This window comes from Phyllostomus hastatus, unplaced genomic scaffold (assembly GCF_019186645.2).
Source record: "Phyllostomus hastatus isolate PE091 unplaced genomic scaffold, TTU_PhHast_1.1 phas_contig_86, whole genome shotgun sequence".
NCBI classification, from domain to species: domain Eukaryota; kingdom Metazoa; phylum Chordata; class Mammalia; order Chiroptera; family Phyllostomidae; genus Phyllostomus; species Phyllostomus hastatus.
The window spans coordinates 88503872-88525960 of record NW_025333977.1 but is presented as its reverse complement, the minus strand read 5'-3'; the positions used below and the strand labels follow the sequence as shown (position 1 = coordinate 88525960).

At 34.5% G+C, this 22089-nt stretch overlaps 1 protein-coding gene across 4 annotated transcripts in view; it reads right to left on the bottom strand.

Annotated features, from left to right (window-relative positions):
* Positions 1-22089, bottom strand: part of STXBP5L (syntaxin binding protein 5L) — a 346905-nt gene that overhangs the window by 280146 nt on the left and 44670 nt on the right. For all 4 annotated transcript variants that reach the window (XM_045851924.1, XM_045851926.1, XM_045851925.1 and 1 more), the window contains exons 4-5: positions 19261-19342; positions 13873-13973 (exon numbers count right to left, since the gene is read on the bottom strand). In XM_045851924.1, the coding sequence (XP_045707880.1) occupies positions 13873-13973; positions 19261-19342 (183 nt within the window). The remainder of the gene's footprint in view (positions 1-13872; positions 13974-19260; positions 19343-22089) is intronic.

Sequence of the window (22089 nt, the reverse complement as noted above, 5' to 3'; positions counted from 1 at the left end):
CCAAATAGGATTAGAACTATTCCTTGAACCAATACCACTTTTTCTGTCATTCTTATTGACTAGAAACTAGATGGTTGATGATAAAATTGTTTCATCTATGTTCCATGTCCAAATAATGGGTAGTGGTTAAACAACCAATTAAGAAACGTCCCAGGCTTTATCTGAACCCCCCAAAAGAGTAATGTGAAATATTTAAGAGGATTGGCATAGATGAAGGAGAGGGCATTACACATTTGCTGTATATTTGATGACCATAAATGACTAAATCTATTACCTTAGAGAACTTAGTTAATTGTATTTAATAGTCACACTTTCATTTGTAATGTATTTCTACCACTACCTCCTACATGATGAAGAATTTTCTGTTATATGTGAGCCTTGGAAAAATAATCTTGTTTGTACATCCATATTCACTATTATTCTTCTGTAATAAATCATCTAAGATGGTCTTCATTCATTCATTTACCTAAACTTCATTGAATAATTCTTTATAAAAGCACTGTTCTTTTATTACAACACACCTACTCTTTTTCCCCTTAAAGATATACCATGTAATAGAAAAGATAAGACAAATAGACAAGAAAAACAAAAGTTAAATTGTTAATTACTATGAAGAGTCTGAAGGCGAGAAGAATTCCAGTAATGAAAATCAAGGAAAGCTAATGTAGAAAACTGTATTTGAATTGGGGCATTACTGAACAAATAACTCTGTAATTTGATAAACATACTGCAATCTTCCCAGAAAGTATCCAGATATGTAAAATGAAAAATAGAGACATTTATTGAAGATACAAGATAGAAGACACATTGTACATAGGATAATGATGCTTTAGTCCCCTTCAAAGTAAACACCATGGGACCTCACACAGTTCTTCCATTTGCCATCAGCTGCCCCATCCTATTTTCCTGAATCTCACTGATGGTCTGAAATCTCTTCCCTTTCAAAGGTTACTTTAGTTTTGGAAAAAGCCAGAGGTGGAAGGGTGCCAAATCTGGGCTGTATTGAGGCTGAGTCACCTGGGTGATTTGATGTTTCATCACAAAACTCTGCATGAGACATGACGTATGACCAGGTGCATTGTTGTGATGAAGCTACCAATCATCAGTTGCCTATAGCTGTGGCCTTCTGAATCACCTGGACAGTTCCGTGGAAAAATATTCAAGCTTAATGCAAAATTTGATGTAGGTTCACTGCTCTACTTCACTGCTCACTACTCACTGCTCAGTCATTTTGTATAGGAATGGCCATACAGTCCACATGCTCACTCAACAGCATCTACCACCCCTACTGACTAGTACAGTGAAGTCGTTATTGTTCATGTGCATTCCAGTCCACTCTCTTTGGCTTCCAAGCTACATCGATGTTGTGCAAACCATTCTCATTATATTAACAGGGTTGGACTTTTTCCAGACAGACCTCTTACTGTAGTAACTATATGGTGTCAAATGGGTGTTAGGCTTTTCAGGGTGATCCTCACAAGGTATACAAATGTCTAAACGCTATGTTGTATAACTAAAACTAATATAATGCATGTCAACTGTAACTTAAAAATAAAATTTTAAAAAGAACTATTAAATTATATCAACAATTCTTAATTTTGATATAAATAAATGTCATTAAAATGTATATTCCCAGATTCCAGCTACACAAATGTGACTCCATGGGATGTGACATATGACTGATATTTTAGCAAGTATGCTCAGTACTTGCTATTGAAAATTAAGTCCATAGACAAGCAGCATGGATATCATCTGGAAACTTAATAGAATTTAAAATCTCAGGTTCTACCCAAGAATCAGAAATGGCATTTATGAAGAACCTTCTGGGGAGTTGTATACACATTACAGTTTAGGAAGCACTTTTCTAGGTGATTCTGATACAAATTATGAACTACTTTGTAAGGAACATTGTTCTATGGTTGAATGCTGCTTACTTATCCTTAAGTTTTAGAATAAGAACCTAAATTGCTGTGTTAATAGTGAGGATAAAGTCTTGGGACTACATATAGTTCCCCTGAATAGCTAATGATAATTATAATGATGATGATGATGATAAGAACCACAACAACATAGCTAGCTACCCTAAGATTTCCTAAGCATCTTAATTCAAAGACTGATATTTGGGAATTTTTATAGGGAATTTCAAAATTATGAAAGAAAAGATAAACAATTAAAATTTCTTGAAGAAAATAATCTAATAATTTTGAATGATCTGTACCTAACTAGAATTATCATACAATAGACAAAATTAAACAGGTCAGTAAAAATTTAGTTGAATTTCATTCATAGTCTTAATGGGCTAGTCATCAACTAACCAGACAGTATAAAACTTGGTCAATTTTGTTGTCTATAGTTAATTGGAAAACTATCAAACCTAAGTCAAGCTTTAAAAATAAATCTAATATCTGCAGTTCCACAGGGAATGAGATCATAATTTGTAACAAATGCAACACTGAGAAGCTTATTCTCATTCTCCTACAGCAAAAGAAATAACATTTTCTACCTTTACTTAAATTTACAGAATATTTCAATTTTTGAAAGAGAGAATTGTATTGGTGGGGGCAATGTGGAAAGCAGGAATGAGTCACTGTTCTCCTGGTCAGTGTGATAAAAATAGAGGTATAATGGGAAGCCATAATCCTACCTCACCCAGCAGCAACAAAGTGCCTCTGTCTATCTCAGGTGTTAGTGAAGGACAACTAGGGAAACTAAACTTCTATTATTACTTCCACATACTAGTAACAAGAGGATATCTGTCATTCCCCTGCCAAAGCAATGTCAAAACAACCCACCCAAACAGAAGGTTTAAATAAGACTTAGGGTATCATAACACAATAACCAAAATGTTTAGTTTTAATTTGTCCTCACTTGAGGACTTTTTTCATTGCTTTTTAGAGAGTGAAGGAGGGAAAGAGAAGAGAAGATAGAGAGGAGGAGATGGAAGGAAAAGGAAGGGGAGGGGAGGGGAGGGGAGGGAGAAACACCACTGTGAAGGAGAAACATCAAATGGTTGTCTCCTGTATGCACCTTCATGAGGGATAAACCTGCAACCTGAGTACATTTCCTAACTGGAAATAGATCCTGTGACCTTTCAGTATACGGAACAATGTTCCAACAAACTGAGCCACACCAGCCAGAACTAAAATGTCCAGTTTTAATTTTTTAAAAAATCACTCATGGTACCAAGAAATAGGAAAATTTCAACTAGGATAAAAACAGATAATACCAACACCAAGATAATAAAAATGTTACAATTTACTAATAAATATTCAAAAGAAGTTATCACAAAAGTGCAAGCAATTATGAATAAAATGAAATGAAAACACTAGAAAGTCTCAGCAAAGAAACAGGAGAAAAACTAGAACCAAATGCAAATTTTACTACCAAATACAATGAAAAATTTAAAACCTATGCTATAAATAGATATATTCTCAATGGCAGAATGGAGGAGATAGAAAAAGGAGTCTGTGAACTCAAAGATAAAACAATGAATATTATCCAATATGAAGAAACATAAAATAGATGTAATATAGTGCCAAACACTCAGAAACCTGTAGGACAAAAACAAAAGATACAATTATGTTATAGAGTCCCAGAAGTCAAGGAAAAGAGAATAGGATTGAAAAAGTAGTCCAAAAAATAATGTCTAAAAACTCACAAATTTGACAAATGACAAACAAAAAATATTCAAAACACTGAGAATAACTATACAGGAAAAACCCAAAGAAATAAAACCAAGACAGGTGAAAGCCAAACATCTGAAAACTGAAAAAAGAGAAGAAAAGAAAAACTCTCAGCAGCAAGAGAGAAAAACACCTTACTTATATAGGGAAAAATGGCAATGATAGCAGATTTCTCATCAGAAAACAGAAGGCCAGGAGGAAGTAGAACACTATTCAAGTAATTAAAGAAAATAACTCTTAATCCCAAATTCTATATCCACCAAATATATCTCTTAGGAACAAAAGAAAAATCATAACATTAGGTGAAGCTGTACTAAAAATTTGTCATTAGAAGACCAACTCTAAAAAATGGTTAAAAAGTTCACCAATCCAAAAGGAAATGATAAAAGAAGAAATTTTTACTATCAAGTATGAAGTAAAAATAGAGAGTAAAAATGAATAAACATGACATATTTTCCTTCTCCTCTTAAGTTTCCTAAATTAAGTTTGATAGTTGAAGTAAAAATTATTACACATTCTGATACGGTTCTGAATATATTTAGAGGAAAATTTACTATAAAGCGTAGGGCAAAAGTAGGTTTACAGTTGTGAGTACATGAAACACAGTTTATTCTTGTATTATTATTTATTAATTCTATATTATTTCCACATGAACAACTGTAAACCTATTTTGCCCCACCCTATAAATAAGAGAAGTGAAAAAAGGAAATATTCATTCAAACTGGAAAAATGCAACAGCAGTAGACTGTGTACATTATATATAATGAGATGTCTACAGCAATCAGTAAAAAAAATGGAGTGATACAAAAGACACACTAAAAATTTTTAATTTATATGTAAATTAATTAATTTTTAAAAAGACTAAAAATTAAACTATAGAAAAATCAAAATGGAATTCTAAAAAATGTTCAATTAAAACACATGAAGAAAAAAACAAATAAAAATAGAACAAGCAGACAAAAAATAAAATAAGAACTTCAGCCCTAAAATATCAATAATTACATGACATGTAAATAATTGAAATACACAAGAAGAGTGAGTAAATGAGTAGATCAAAAAACTGTGGTACATTTACACAAGGGAATACTACACAGCAGAAAGAAAGGAGGAAATCCTTCCCTTTGTGACAGCATGGATGGAACTGGACAGCATTATGCTAAGTGAAATAAGCCAGGAGGCGAAAGACAAATACCATATGATCTCACCTATAAGTGGAACCTAATCAACAAAACAGATGTACAGAAAACAACCAGATACATGGAAATAAAGAACAAACTGACAGTAAACAGAGAGAAGGGGGTAGGGGGATAGCATGAGAAAGAAGGGGAAGGGTCAACAAGGAATATACATAAAGGACCTGTGGACAAAGACAATGGGAGGAAGAGGACTGAATGTGGGAGGTGGGGGTGCATGGGGCAGGGGGAGTGTGGTGGGAGGAAAATGAGGACTACTGTAATTGAACAACAATAAAAAACATTAACATATTGGAAAAAATCACTCAATTATACACTGTATAGAAGAAACTGAATATACTGACATGAGTAGGCTGGAAGTAACTGGGAGAACAAAGATATATTGTGCAAACATTAATTAAAAGAAAGCAGGAGTGGCTATATTGATATCATATTTTTAAAAATTCACTGGAAAGACAATGATCAGAGAGAGAGATTATGTAAATATTAAAAGGTTAATCCATCAAAGAGACATAACAATTCTAAATGGGCATACAATCAAACAATAGGTTACAAAATATGTAAAACACAAAATGATAGAACTGAAAAAAGAAAATCTCAGATTCTGGGAGGAAATTTCAATACCTGCCTCTAGTAAATCAGTAAGGATACAAAAGAACCCAAAACCACTATTGGTCAATAGGCACTAATCAACATTTACAGAATAGTCTGACAAATAAGGTTGAAATAGGTATACTTTTCTAGCATCCACAAATGTATACCAAGATAGACCATATCCTGAGCTAAAAAACAAACATCAACAAATTTAAAATAATTCAAGTCATGTAGAATGTGTCCTCTAAATACAATAGAATCAACATAGAAATCAATTTACTAAAAACATAATAGAAAAAATCTCCAAATACTTGGTCCCTGGCCAGGTGGCTCAGTTGGTTGGAGCATCGTCCCACACACCAAAAGTTGTGGGTTCAATTCCTGGTCACAACACATACCTAGGTTTCAGGTGTGATGTCTGGTCATGATCTCTTTCTCTTTCTTCTTCTCTCTCTAAAATCAATAAATATATTGTCTGGTGAGGACTTTTTAAAAAAGATGCAAAAATCTCCAAATATTTGGAACTAAGCAACACACCTAAAAGATGGGTCTAAGAAGTCATCATCACAAGAACATCTGCCAATTATGCCTTGGGAAAGTGTTTGATCTCCAAAATATATAAAGAATTCACATGACTCCACATCAGGAAGACAAACAGCCCAATTTAAAAAATGGTCAAAAGACCTGAACAGACACTTATCTAAGGAGGACACACAGAGGGCCCATAGACACATTAAAAAATGCTCAACATCAGTAGCCATTAGGGAGATGCAGATTAAAACCACAATGAGATACCACTTCACACCAGTCACAATGGCCATTAAATCAACAAACAATTGCTGGTGAAGTTGTAGTGAAAAGGGAACCCTAGTATACTCTTGATGGGAATGCAGACTGGTACAGCCACTATGGAAAAAAGTATGGTATTTCCTCAAAAAAATTAAAGATGGAACTACCTTTCAACCCAGCAATCCCACTGCTGGGATTATACCCAAAGAATACTGAATCACCAGTTCAAAAGAACCTATGCACCCCAATGTTCATAGCAGCATTAGTTACAATAGCCAAATGCTGGAAACAGCCTCAATACCCATTAGTAGAAGAGTGGATCAAAAAACTGTGGTACATTTACACAATGGAATACTATTCAGCCATAAAAAAGAAGAAAATGTTACCCTTTGTCACAGACTAGATGGACCTGGAGAACATTATGCTAAGTGAAATAAGCCAGTCAGAGAAAGACAACTACTATATGATTTCACTCATATGTGGAATCTAATGAATAAACTGAACTAACAAGAACAATAGAGAAAAACTCATAGAGAGCAGGATGACATCTATGGTGGGGGCACTGGTGGCAGAGGGGTTGAGCAAAGAGGAGAAAGGACTCATGAGCATGAACAACAGTGTGGTGACTGCAGTAGTTAGGGGATTATAAGAGGGATAAATGGCAATGGAAAAATGCAATTAAAAATAAAAAAGGGAATATACCTAATGCTTAAAAAAATTAAAAAATAACATGATCATATCAATTGATATAGAAGTAGCACTTGACAAAATTCAACACTCATTCATGATAAAAATGATCAAAAATTATATTAGAAGATATTGTGTCAACTTCATAAAGAACAGCTACAAGAGAACCCACAATTAACACTATATTAATAGTGAAATGACTGAATCCTTCCAATCTAAGATTAAAAACAGGCAAAAATGGCTGCTCTAATCACTCTCCTTCAACATAGTATTGGAAGTTCTAGACACTGCAAGAAAGCAAGAAAAAGAAATGAAGCCATGGAGATCAGAAAGGAAGAAATAAAGCTTCCCTATTTGCAGATAACATGATGAACTACTTAGGAAATCCCAAGGAATCTACAAAGAAACTCTCAGAACTAATATGAATTCAGAACATTACTTCATATAAGATAAACATATAAAACTCAACTGGATTTCTATATATCAGCAATGAACATGTGGAAGCTGAAATTTAAAGTGCAGTACCATTTAAAATCACTCAAAATATGATATACTGAGATAGAAATGTAGAAAGCAATTATAGAACTTATATGCTAAAAGCTACAAAACCTAGATGAAAGAAATAAAAGATCTAAGTCAACAGACATACTATGTTCATAAATTTTAATACTCAATATAATAAAAATATCAAATCAGTTTTATAAAACTCTGGAAAGATATTTTTGTAGATTTTGTAGACATGCTTATTCTAAAATTACATGAAAAGGCAAAGAAATTAGAATACCTAAAGCAAATGTGAAAAATAATAATAAAGTAGGAGGAATCTGTCCACCCAACTTCAAGACCTAATATACAGCTACAGTAATCAAGACTGTGTGGCATTGGTAGAGGGATAGACACATGGATTAATGGAACAGAACAGAGAACACAAAAAAATAAACCCACTTAATATGTCCAATATACTTTTGACAAATTTGAGAGGTAATACAATGAAAGAGGTCAACAAATGGTATTGGAAAACTGGATATCAACTGAGACAAAAAGAATCTCCAGCTAACCTTCAAACCTTATACAAAAATAACTTAAAACAGAGCATACATTTATATGTAAAACATATAACTTTAAAAAATAGGAGAAAATTCTTTGGATCTAGGACTAAGTAGCAAACTCTTAGATTTTATGCAAAGTATGACCCATAATGAATGAATTATAGAAACACACACTGAGCTTCATAGAAATTTCAAATATTTTCTCTATGAAAGACCCTATTAGTAGGGTCTTAACAAACAAGTGACAAGGAGGAAATATTTGCAAACCACATATTTAACAAAGGACTAGAAAATTTATTTAGAATAAATATTAAAATCCTGAAAACTGAATCGTTAAAAAAAGAAGAGGAAGGCCTAATAAACTGAAAATCATTGCCTTCATTGAAGTCTCAGGAAAAACTACAACCCAAAATCTCTATATAAAACTCCTTATGAAACCAAAAATCAGAAGGAGACAAAGTCAAGGGCACTAGAGAAATTTGAAGCAGAATACCACAAATAGAAAAAAAAAACAAACCCTGCTATAATATATACAAGCAATTTAAGGTCTGTATATCATAGCTTACATAAAGAATTTTACTTGAAAATCATATAAAATGACTCTATGCTTCCCCAACGTTATATAATACAATTTATGATCAGTGATAGCAAGGGCTATTAATATGCCTAACTTGTGAATGTTTGATTTTATTCATTTCTCAGATCATGCATTACAGAAATCAAAGCAGTTTCTCTTCCACAGTTAGGATTAAAATGAGATTTGAAAAGAATCATCCATCAAAAGCAGCTGAAATATATAAACCTAATTCTCAAATTCTAAGACTGGTTGCTGTCTTTAAAGATTGTAGTACCAAAGGCTGAAGGTTCCATAAAAAACCCTAAAATGGACTTCCAGCCAAGATGGAGGTATAAGTAGACACACTGTGCCTCCTTGCACAACCAAAAGAAGGACAACAATTTAAAAACAAAAAAACAACCAGAACTGATAGAAAACCGAACTGTATAAAAGTCCAACAAACAGGAGTTAAAGAAGAAACATTCATACAGACCAGTAGGAGAGGCAGAGACAGGCAGCTGGGGAAGAGAGGACTCACAGCAAGGACTCACAGCAATTCCTGCGCAGATAAACCAGGAGAAACAAAGGGGAAGTGGGAACTCCCAGCCTCACAGGGGAGTTCATTGGACAGACCCACAGGGTACTAGAATGTATACAAGCCCCACCCACCTGGGAACCAGCACCAAAGGGCCCAATTTGCTTGTGGGAAGTGGGGGAAGATACTGAAATCCAGCAGAGAGCTGAGCAACACCCATTGTTCCCTCTGGGACCCCTTCCCCACATACAGCACCACAACAGAGTGACGTGGGTTACCCCACCTGGTGAACACTTAAGACTCCACCCCTTACTACATGACAGGTGTGTTAAGACAAAAAAATATGGCCCAAGTGAAAGAACACATCAAAGCTCCTGAAAAAATACATATAAGCAAAAAAGATGTAGCCAACCTATCAGATGCACAGGTCAAAACACTGGTAATCAGGATGCTCACAGAATTGGTTGAATTTGGTCACAAATTAAATGAAAAAATGAGGGCTACACTAAGTGAAATAAAGGAAAATGTACAAGGATTCAATAGTGATGGGAAGGAAACTGGGACTCAAATCAATGGTGTGGACCAGAAGAAAGAAACATCCAATCAGAAAAGAGTAAAGAAACAAGAATTCAAAAGATGTCCTAGAGAGGACATCTTTAAATCTTACAACATCTGAATCATAGGGGTACCAGAAGGAGAAGAGGAAGAGCAACAAGTGGAAAAGTTATTTGAACAAATAAGAAAGGAGAACTTCACCAATCTGGCAAAGGAAATAGACTTCCAGGAAGTTCAGGAAGCTCAAAGAGTCCCAAAGAAGTTGGACCCAAGAAGAAACACACCAAGGCACATCATAATTAAGTTACCCAAGGTTAAAAATAAGAAGAGAATTCTAGAAGCAGCAAGAGATAAGGGGACAGTCACCTACAAAGGAGTTCCCATCAGACTGTCAGCTGATTTCTCAAAAGAGACATTACAGGCAAGAAGGGGCTGGAAAGAAGTATTCCAAGTCATAAACTGCAAGGATCTACATCCCAGATTGCTCTATCCAGCAAAGCTTTCATTTAGAATTGGAAGGACAGATAAAGTGCTTCTCAGATAAGGTCAAGTTAAAGGAGTTCATCATCACTAAGCCCTTATTTTATGAAACGTTAAAGGGACTTATCTAAGAAAAAGAAGATAAAAAACACGTATAGCAAAATGACAGCAAACTCACAATTATTAACAACCACACCTAAAACAAAAACAAAAACAAACTAAGCAAACAACTAGAACAGGTACAGAACCACAGAAATGGAGATCACATAGAGGGTTAGCAACAGAGGAGTGTAAAGGGGAGAGGGGAGAAAGGTACAGAGAATAAGTAGCATAGATGGTAGGTAGAAAATAGACAGTGGGAGGGTAAGAATAGTATGGGGAAAGTAGAAGCCAAAGAACTTATATGTATGACACATGGACATGAACTAAAAGGGGGGAATGTGGGTGGGAGGGGGTGTGCAGGGTGGAGGGGAGTGAAGGGGGGGAATGGGACAACTGTAATAGCATAATCAATAAAATATATTTAAAAACACTAAAATGTATACCATAAACTATATATATGGCATAGCCATATATAGAAATTTACATAATTAAATAGCTAATTTAAGAGGATTTAAGAGTTCCAAAAGATGCTTGGATAAATTTTCCTTTATAGACCTAATCCTCTCGTTCACCATATATTTAAAGATATTTTCCCCCTCCACAATAAACTGCAAGAGTTAATGGTTATTCTCCAGTCAAGTGTTAATGATTATTCTCAATTTTAAGAAAATGAATTTCTTTTTCTTTATATCAGGTTCCCAGCCAGAGGCACTGGAGTTAGACATGCTCCCAAATTAATGAGGAAAAGTGACTCTCTCATATGGGTGGAGGGGAGAGGTGGCAGGGAGCTTAACTCTGGGGATGAGTTGAAAACTGGAGGCCAAGCAGACTCCTAAGTCCCAGGATCTCTGTCTGCTGCAGCCCTCAAGGGTGGGTGGACCCTCTAGAATGGTTGCCTGCAGTGATCGCTCTACCTGGAGTTCCCTTGCCTGCACATGCTGGGAGCAAGAGGATTCCTACTGGGGCACCAGATCAACTGGAGAAAGGGGCAGGGACCCAAGGCAAAATGGTCAAAGGCCAGTGGAGTAGAGGGGGTCCCCTGCCTTCCATTACCCAGAGTACTAATCTGTCTGTTCCCCAGTTTCTCCCTTCAAGTGTTTTCTGGCAACCATGGACATTGATAGTTTCATTAATGGACTTCCTACTCATAGACCCTGCAGGTTCATCAGTGCTTCCCCATTATTCACTCAAATAAATAAATATATAAATAAACATATAAATAAAGAAAATACTGTGGGGGAAAAAGATATATATCACATTTTTGTAAGCATTAATATAGGCAATGCTTGCAAGGTTCCCATACTTTAAACTTGCCCAAAATTTTTCAGTTTACATTCTTATTTTGCTTCCAGTTAAATCCACCTCAAATGAGAAAATAAAATTAGAATTGGCAACCATCACTACCAATCATTCTTTCTCCCCAAAAGGGCCATAAAAGGGGCTAGAACATTTCCTTCAATATTCCAGTTGTGAGGGGAAAATAACCCTTTCTGTCCATCTATACAAAAGTGTATGGCCAAAATATTCAAACCACTTAAACAAACAAAATGTTAGGATGGCAATATCTGAGTAGGTAATATGTTCAGTGTAAAGAAACAGAAATAGTATAACATCTCTTGACTGACCTTTTATTTTAATATCCTAAAATTTCTGTTATATTACTTGTTTTAAAGTTTTAAAAATAACCAAAATTAGATCTAAACTAAAGAAGTCTTCTCATTCCACATTTCTTGCTCTTCTTCTTTTATGGATCCCTTAAATATAAACAGTCTGTGTTTATTTGTGGGTGAGAAATAATGATCCAAAAGAATATCTATGGTGTAGGAGGAAACGAAAGCCATCTAGGTAAGCAAGTATAATTAGAAGCAAAGAACTTGATGCATGCAGGAGAAACCATACAGTAGTTGAATGAAAGTGAGAAGGATACCGTGGTGAAGAAATAATCAGCAAGAGAAAAAAATATGTGAAACAAGGAATAGATTTCATTCTTTAATTTAAAAAAAATAACAAGTGAGCATAGCCAAGAACTCAGTAGGGTCTGTAACAAGTGGAGTTAACCATTTTAGTTGCTTTGGCAACAGAACCACCATTTTAAGCTAGTAATATCATGGTGATAAAAACACAAATAAATGAAATAAATAGCAAAAAAAAAAACAACAAGCAAGCAAGCAAGAAAGAATTCCTATCTAATTTTAGCAAATATCTAAAATATAAATATCTTCATCTGAAAAGATATTGGCCCTGGCTGATGTGGCTCAGTGGATTGAATGCCAGCCTGAAAATCAAAAGGTTGTTGGTTCAATTCCCAGTCAGGACACAGGCCTGGATCGCAGACCAGGTCCCCAGTAGGGGGCACACAAAAGGCAACCACACATTGATGCTTCTCTCCCTCTCTTTCTCCCTCCCTTCCCCTCTCTCTAAAAAATAGATAAATAAAAGCTTTAAAAAAGATATTGGACACAATAAAAATTTCCATTGATGCTGAATCCTAAAATACTGAAGACATAATATTCATGAATACTACTCAAAATATTGAGAGTTAATAATTTAAACAGTATCGTATATACTATAGTATAGTATATATATATGAGAATAAAAAGAAAAAGCTTCAGAAAAGAAAAGCCGCCATCCTTTTTTTCTCACTATTCTTATGAAAAACAGGTTTACTTAATTGAGCACTGCCTATAATGATAATTCTTTATGAACTATGACCATTCAATAAAATTAATACTATCTTGAGCTCTCAGAAATGGCTGCCTGCCTCTATTATTCACCAACATCAGTTTGAACAATGCTTACTAATCTGTGTAAATTTATTTCTCAGAGGTTTCTTTTTCTTTCACAAACATCAAGTTTTCTTGTGATGACCCTTTCCATTCACTGCAAATTGTATGACTACTCTCTAAATAATAAACAAACATTAGAATGTTTTATAGTTAAAGTACAAAGACAGACAATAAAATATAATTTTACTTCAAAGTATATTATTAGGTAAGTGGATGTGTGTTATGTTCTAGGCCTGGTTGAATCTAATATTAGAAACATTAAAATTTGGTACAACTTGTTACACATAAAATCTAATAACATTTTATATCCATTCATATAACTTTCTCATTCTGATTATTATTTCATTCTAAAATGGGGAATCAAAATTTTGATCAAATTGCTATCTTAAACATGAACCTTGAATATGTAGTATTGCTCACCAGTTAGTACCAACAGTTTTTGATATCTAAAACTTTTGTCTCAGAATTTTTTTAATGTTAAAAAATATTTAAGCAAAAGGATGAAAGTATAGGAAGTAACTGCCATGATCAAAGGTATAACCATATGTTTACTATTTACTTGCCTCAGATTTTAGGTCAGGGTTTGCAGCACCCTGCTTAGGGAAAAGAATACATCAATGCTGAAGTGCTGTTTTATAGCAAGGAGGACAGAAATGTTAGAAGCTTTTCATTAGCAGATGATGACTAAATCTATATCAATTATGAATTTTCTATGAAAATTAATTATTATAAAGCAACCATAAACATTACATTATTTCCAGCTATTAAGATTATGGAAAAAATCTTCTATAAGTTAACCTATAACTTGCTCAGGAAGTAATTTTATTGTACCTTAGTAAATGGTTTAACTCATAAATTCTTACCGTTCTCGATTAAATTTAAGAGAATGAAGAATAGCTGGTCTTTTTTGTCTAAGGTTCCACAAATGAAGTGTATCATCTGAACCTGCACTGACCAAAGCACCCTAGAACAAAAAGACAACAAATTTAGCAAGTGATTTATTTAATTTAGGGTTTATTGTGAAGCAAAAATGACAACCTAATTTACTGAATTTTTCACTGCTTAAAGAATTATTTGGATCTATATAACCTAGAAATACATAGAAGGTCAACTGCATATACTCCAATCAGGAAGCCTAAGAATACTGAAGTGGAAGAAGCAAGTAAACTACAGCATACGATTTGGTCAGGATGACTACCTTGAGAAATATGCATATATTAATATAGAGGAAAAATTATTGTAAGCATCATTGTGACTATTAAGGATTTGTTTCTGTTGTCTTTGGGGAAAATTTAGTTTAATTTTTTTTGTTTCTACCATCGACATCTACACTATATAGCTTTGCAGAGAAGCAAAAATCCAACCTAGTTTTAAAATTCAATCTAGTCGCATAAAAATTCTCTATTTGTAAGAATTTTTTCTATATACTACAGTTGGGAAGTATATATTATTCCTAAAAAAGTATATTTGGTATGGTTTAATTTGTTTTTATAGTTCAAGAAACTTCAGTTCTGATAAAAGAAACCATCTATAATAAAAGAAGACATTTCTCCAAATAGAACTCAGTATAACTTCAAAAATATTGTTATGATTATGTTTATATAACATCTCCAAATACAAATAAATCCTATTTTAAATACAATGTTTTCTACTTCTTAATATGGCAGACACCATATGGGAAGATAACTAGCTGCCATGGATGATATACAAAAACACACTTAAACTATTTATTTCACTGAGTGCAGTAATATCATCTTAAACAATTTCAGAACTTTTACAAGAATGCGTTTCCCAGCTAAACATGTCCGAGCTTTTCCTGTGACACAGCCTGAAGCTACTCTAGAGTACTAAAATGTTCCTTTAAAAGTGATCTTGCAGAATCATGGTGATCCTGAGATACTTAAAATTGTTTTCATATTTCCCAAAGTACTCTGTTATAAGTAACCTGTCTTTGTTTACAGATATCAATTACAGATATCAAAATCATAATCCCATTTAGATGCTAGGAAGAACTACATTGAAATTCCTAAAATCTATGTCTTCTTTAGGAATTAGAGAAGAAGATAGGAATCTAAATGCCCTTCCAAAATCATTCCTAAGACAAAAATACTCATGCATCCTATGATGGTTCCCTTAATATTCTGTACCTGTGATTTTAGCCTCAAGGAGAAGAACTTTTAAAACACCAATCATAATCATAACATATCCATTAAAATGTTAAAAAATTTGTGTAATGTTTATATTTGTACATAAATGTATAAATACACATGTTCAAAGAGGTATATTGATATATACACTCCAACATGAACTCACAGGTAACTACATTCCAATAAAATGTACCCTATACTTGCCTTGAGGATTTTTGTTTGCTTGTTTTATTTGTAAAAGTATTTTCATATATACAAACTACAAAATTATTTGGATTGCCTGTAAGTGCTTAAGGAGCTACAATTATTTTTTTGAGATAAAAAATACTGATATCACTTCTCAGGAAAGTGGAAATTCACTTGGGATAGGGTGAAGATAAAATGTAATATAGGAAATTAATAAAACATTCTCCACAGTAAATAAGTTATATGCTATACAAAAGATATAATATGCCAAAGGCAACAGAATTAAAGCAACATATATCAATAATATTTAATGTAATACCTGAATAAATCTAAGGAGGAAGTCAGTATTATTAATTCTATGAAAAAACTAAAAGGTAACTTATCATTGAAGGGAAATGAATAGGATCTCTGAGAATAACAGCATGAATAGAGATAGGACACATAACAGTAAGCACATCATCAGTGTGTCTAGGGCTCATGTGCAAGTAAAGTGAATCTACAAGAAGCACTACTAAAGAAGATCTATGAAAAGATTAAAAACTGTGATCAAAAACACTAGTCATAAGGTCAAAAACTAGGAATTTTGGAAAAAAAAGTACAGGAGCTGAATATGAAGTAGATCAGGGTAAGTGGTTTAGGATACACAATGTAAACAATGGAAAGATGTTAAAGGCTTGTCTTTATATATTCTCAGTTATGTAGCACAGAGGAAAACATAGGGCCTCAAAGACAATTCTCAGAAAATTGTACCCGGGGGAGATACTGGCAAACAATTTATGTCTGCCAGTACACATCCATGCAGAAGGCAAAAGGCTAAGCTCTCTCAACCAGTAACACTGAGACTTTAAAAAGGCTGTCATTATAAATACTAATGACTAGCTATTATAATAAAATATTTTTAAAAAGTGTTTTCCCTTTTCTTCCTCATCTCCCTCTCTCATTTTGGTATCCAACAGCAAGTATGTCTATAAAGTAAAATATGCTAGGTTTGTCAATAAGGAGAATCTCAAAACCTTATGAGAAAGATTTTGAGCCAAGAGAAGTAAAAAGTGGACATCTGCCAATATCACAAATTCTTCACGACTTGGATGTCTCTAATATGAAGTTCCATTAACCATTGTATTCATGTTTATGATTGATTATAAGTGCTTAGAAAGAGGTGCATACACAAATATATAAAGACACTGAATTAAAAATCATTGTTCATGTCATATGAGAGCAAGCAGTAGTACCTCATTTTTTCTCAATGCACTGAGTTCAACCTGCTATGTGCTTTAGCAGATTTGATATGGCACAAACTCTTAAAGCATTTTTGCATTGGCCAGCTCACTTAACATAAAAGAGCTCCAGAGGACTCAAGGATCCACTGTAAATATTTGAGACAAGAACTTTCAGAAAGAGGTATTTAAAAAAATCCCATTTATCATTGCATCAAAAAACGCTAGGAATAAAATTATCCAAGGAGGTAAAAGACTGCATTTGAAAAACTGTGAGACATTGAAGAAAGAAATTTAAAAACATACAAATAAATGGAAGCATGAACCATACTCATGGTTAGGAAGAATTAAAATAGTTAAAATGTCAATACTACCCAAAGCAATCTATAGATTCAATACAATCCTTATCAAAATACCAATGTCATTTTTCACAGAACTAGAACAAATAATCCTAAAATTTATATGGAATCACAAAAAACTCCAAACAGCCAAAGCAACCTTAAGTAGAACAAAGTTGGAAGAATCATGCTACTTGATATAAAATTGCACTAAAAGGCTACAGTAATCAAAACAGCATGGTACTGACATAGATCAATGGAACAGAATAGAGAACCCAGAAATAAATCCAGGCCTATATGGTCAATTAATCTACAACAAAGGAGGCAAGAAATACAATGGTGTAAAAATAGTCTTCCAGAAATGGTGTTGGAAAAATTGGACAGAGAGATGCAAGGAAATGAAACTGGGTCACTTTCTTATACCATATAAAAGAATAAACTCAAAATGGATTAAAGTTTTATATGTAAGACCCCATATAAAACTCCTAGAAGAAAATATAGGCAATAAACTCTTTGATATCACTCTTAGTAATACTTTTTTAACTATGTCTCTTCAGGCAAGAGAAACAAAAAAAGTAAATGAACAAGTGAAACTACATCAAACTAAAGAGCTTTTGCACACCTAAGGAAACCATCAATAAAATGACAACCTACTGAATGCAAGATTGTATTTGCTAATGATACATCTGATATGGGGTTTATATCCAAAATATATAAGAAACTCATACAATTTAACACCAAAAGATTTGTTTTAAAATGGGCAAAGGACCTGCATAGATATTACTTCAATGAAGACATACAGATAGCCAACAGATGTATTAAAAGATACTCAACATCACTAATCATCAGGGAAATGCAAATTAAAAATATTCTGAGACACCTGTCAGAATGGCTATCAATAAATCTACAAACAATAAGTATTGGGAGTGATGTGGGAAAAAGGCCTTGTGCACTGTTGGTGATTGTAAATTGGCAGTCACTATGGAAAACAGTATGGAGTTTCCTAAAAAAATTAAAAATAGAACTACCATACGATTCAGCTATTCCACTTTTGGGTATTTATCCAAAGAAATCCAAGTCACTAATTCAAAAAGACATATGGACCCCTATGTTCATTCCAGCATTATTTATATCAGCCGACCTATGCAAGCAACCTAAGTGTCCATTGATAGATGAATGGATCAAGATGTGGTACATATATACAAAGGAATATTACTTGTCTATAAAATTGAAATGTTGCCATTTGCAATGACATGAATGGACCCAGAGGGTATTATGCTAAGTGAAATAAGTCAGACATAGAAAGAGAGATACCATATTTCATTTATATGTTAAATCTAAAAAACAAAATAAATGAACAAAAGAGAAAAAACTCATAGAGACACAGAACATTTTGATGGTTGCTAGACGAAAAAGGGTTGAGATTATAGGTGAAAAGGGAGAAGGGATTAAGATGTACAAATTTCCAGTTAAAAAACATTCACAGGAATGTGAAGTACAAGCAAGGAAATATAGTCAATAACATTACAATAACTATGTATAGTGTCAGGTGGGTACTAGACTTATTGGAGTGATCACTTTGTAAGTTATATAAATGTTTGATCACTATATTGTATACCTGAAAGTAATATATTGCATCTGAATTGTAATTGAAATTTTTTAAACATTTTTTTATAAAGAAGGTCTATGAGATGGCCATTCAAACCAAATAAAACATCTGCCCACTCAAAAAAAAAATCTGAGTCAAGATGGCCTGAAGAAGCCCTCAATTGATGGAAGATCATCAACCTTTCTGAGCTTTGTAAATATAGATTTTGTCTTTAGGGAGTTCCTAACCACCAAAGGTTTATAAAGATAGGGATAGGGTAGGTAGCTAATTGTCACAATAGCTATGGATGCATAAATAAATATAAATTCATACATATACCAACAAATGCACATGGAGATATACACAAATAAAAGAGCCTATAAGTAAATAAATGAAAAGATTATTTTGTGGAAGATAAAGACAAAACATTAAATTAGTGCTGAATTATAAAATTTAAGTTGGTGGGAGGAGAGTGCATAGAAGAAAAGTTTTATAGTTAGTAAAGCAATCAAAGAATTTTAGTAATATTTAAAAAAATGTTTAAATAATCTAACTTATTCTACACAATCATAATAACAGGATTTTCTAACACATGCCACTTTTTCTTTTAAAATTTAATAAACTGACAAATACTGGAGTAAAGACTTTTATGAAAAATTTGACCATGAACAATGCTGCATACATATATATCTTTAAGCATTTAAAATGAAAATATAAAAAATATTACATCAATGAATGCAGTGTGTGTGTGATAAATAGTCAAAGACATCCTTACCTCATTGATTAAGAACTGGAGCTGCAGAACAGCTGCACCACTTTCATGTTGGCAATAACAATCAACTCCAGGTCTCCCGAGTCTAATATAAATAGGTGTCAAGGATTCTAACATTTTAATTAGCTCTAATATTAATAAGTAAAAATAAACTTAATAGTTGATGTTTTGCTTTTTATTTATCTTAATTTTTGTAAATAATTGAAAAATCCTAGTCTTTGTTGTTGCAAGTTGCATTATATAGCACAGCATATCAGCAAAATGGCCAAATAAGATGTCCCTTGCATATATTTCCCTTTAACAAAAATAATTTGGCATCCATACACGGACAAAATGGTCTTCATGGGAGCTTTCAGATTCAAGTAGGAGATTGTGAAACCCTGGTGCAGTCCCAGAATGAATAAAGCCATTTTGAGAAGGCAGGGTCACACCCAGGTGGCTGCTATGGAAGTAGCTCTATACCCCTGAGAACTTGGCTACAGCTCTTTTTGGATTTGCATTTGTCACCAGCAAATGCCATCAGGGGACCTATAGGAGGCAAGCCCACACATGAATCAGGTAATAGGCATAGAGACCTTGGTCCTGGTTGTGGACTCAGAAGTGGCCTTTGAGCCAGCTCCAGCCCCTCTCAGTTGCATTGCAGAAACTCCTGGAGATAAGACTGACAAATTTGATCAGATTATAGATTCTGAATGGCCCTGTAACTCAGGTCTAGCCCATTCCACACATATTTCATAAACAGCCTCACTGGCACATGGGTCCTCTTGTCTGTACCCCCAGAGATCCTAAAAGGGGCTGATAATAGGTATCCCCCTCTCTCAGTCTATACTGAGCTACTGTGCCAAGCAGACCTTCTGACACAGGTGCCAAACAGATAAATTTCTGTCCATGCCCTGAAATCCTGAAAGGGCCCTATACTTGGTTCCAGCTTCCTCATAGCCACAGTTTTCCAGTCTTCCAGAAGACTTGAGCATCCAGGGTACCAGAAGTAGACATTCCCATCTGAAGATCCTAAATGAGTCCTATACTTTACTCCAGGCCCTTTGTATCCAGTCCATGAGCAAGCCTACTGGCATGGGATACCAAGCCAAAAAAAAAACCACTCCCATCTGTACCCCTGGAGAAATTAGGACCATCCCTATATACAGCCCCAGCCACCTCACAGCCCTAGTCAGTCAGCAGTACTGATGGTCCAGACTCCCTGTGGGAAACACTCATATCTAAAAACCTTAAGATTCTAAGATGGCCCTATACTTTAGTCTCAGACTCACCCAACTGCAATTTATGAATAGTACTGCTGCCACAGGGAATCAGCAGGAAACACTCCTGTCCGCATTCCCAGAGACCCTCTACACTTGAAAGGACTCTATGCTTGGTTTCAGCCCCTCTCAGCTATAATACACAAGCAGTTCTACCAGCACAGGGACCTGGTAGGAGACATGACTGAACCTCAGGAGATCCTGCGAGAACCCTATAGGCCATTCCAACCCCTCTAGCCATGGTCAGGAACCAATCCTGTCCATCCAGTAACCCAGTAGGAGCATGTCTATCTATGCCTGTAGAGCCAAGTCTACAAACCATAATATTGGCTGTGGAATCTGAAAGAGCCACTGTTCAGAGTCAGTCCTGCCCACCCAGGGACTTACCCAGTGACCAGGCAGCAGTTCTCCCAGGAACCTGATGGATGCCATACCCACAATTTACTTGGAAATCCATTCTCTGAGGACCCAAATATGGACCCTTGTATAAGTGGCAGCCTAATGAAAAAGGTACTGGAGGCCATCACACCCAACCAGGAACCAGAAGGAATTCACACCAGCCTGTGCCCTGGTGATGAGCCCACAAACAACAGACCCCATTACAGACCTAGCAACAGCCTTACAAGTAGCTCCAATCCAGCACAGCTGCATCCTGCAGGTAATCTTATCGGCCCAGTGAACAAACATAAGAAGATCTTCATATTCTGAAATCAGTCTGTAACAACTAGAGGAAGTGTTTGCTCTAACAAATGCACAGGCACCAATGCAAGGCTACATTGTTCATGAAGAAATATGATAGCACCAATGGAAAGTAAAATACCTCTGGTAAGTGACTCCAAAGAAATGCAGTTCTATGATTTGCCTTGAACAAAAATTTTAAAACAATCATTTAATGAGAAAAAATAAAATGCAAGAGAATGCAGATAGACAAATAAACAAAATCAGGAAAATAATTCATAACAAATTGCATTTAACAAAGAAATAGAAACAACAAAATACAACCAAATAGAAATCCAAGAACCGAAGAATACCATGACAGAACTGAAAACCCAGTAGAGTTTCAACAACAGCCCTAATAATGCAGAAGAAAGAATCATCAAACTCAAAGACTTAAAATTAGCCACATAAACAAAGAGAAAATAAAATAGTGAAGAAAGCCTAAGTGAATTATGGCATACCATTAAGCAAACAAACATTTCATCATGAGAGTTCCAAAAGAAGAGAAAAGGGGGCAGAAAAATTATTTAAAGATATAATAGTGAAAAACTTCTCAAATTTTGGGAGAGAAATGGACACCCAAATACACATTATAATCAAAATGTTAAAGATCAAAGACAAGAGGAGAATTTTCAAAGCAGCAAGAGAAAAACAACTTGTCACATATAAAGCAATTTCCATTAGCTTATAAGTGGATTTTTCTGCAAAAACATTGCAGGCCAGGATGCAGTGTGCTGATATATTTAAAGAGATGAAAGAAAAAAACTGCCAACCAAGAATACCATAACCCAGCAAAACCGTCCTTAAGAAATGAAGGAAAGATAAAGACATTTTGAGACAAACGAAAGTTGAGGGA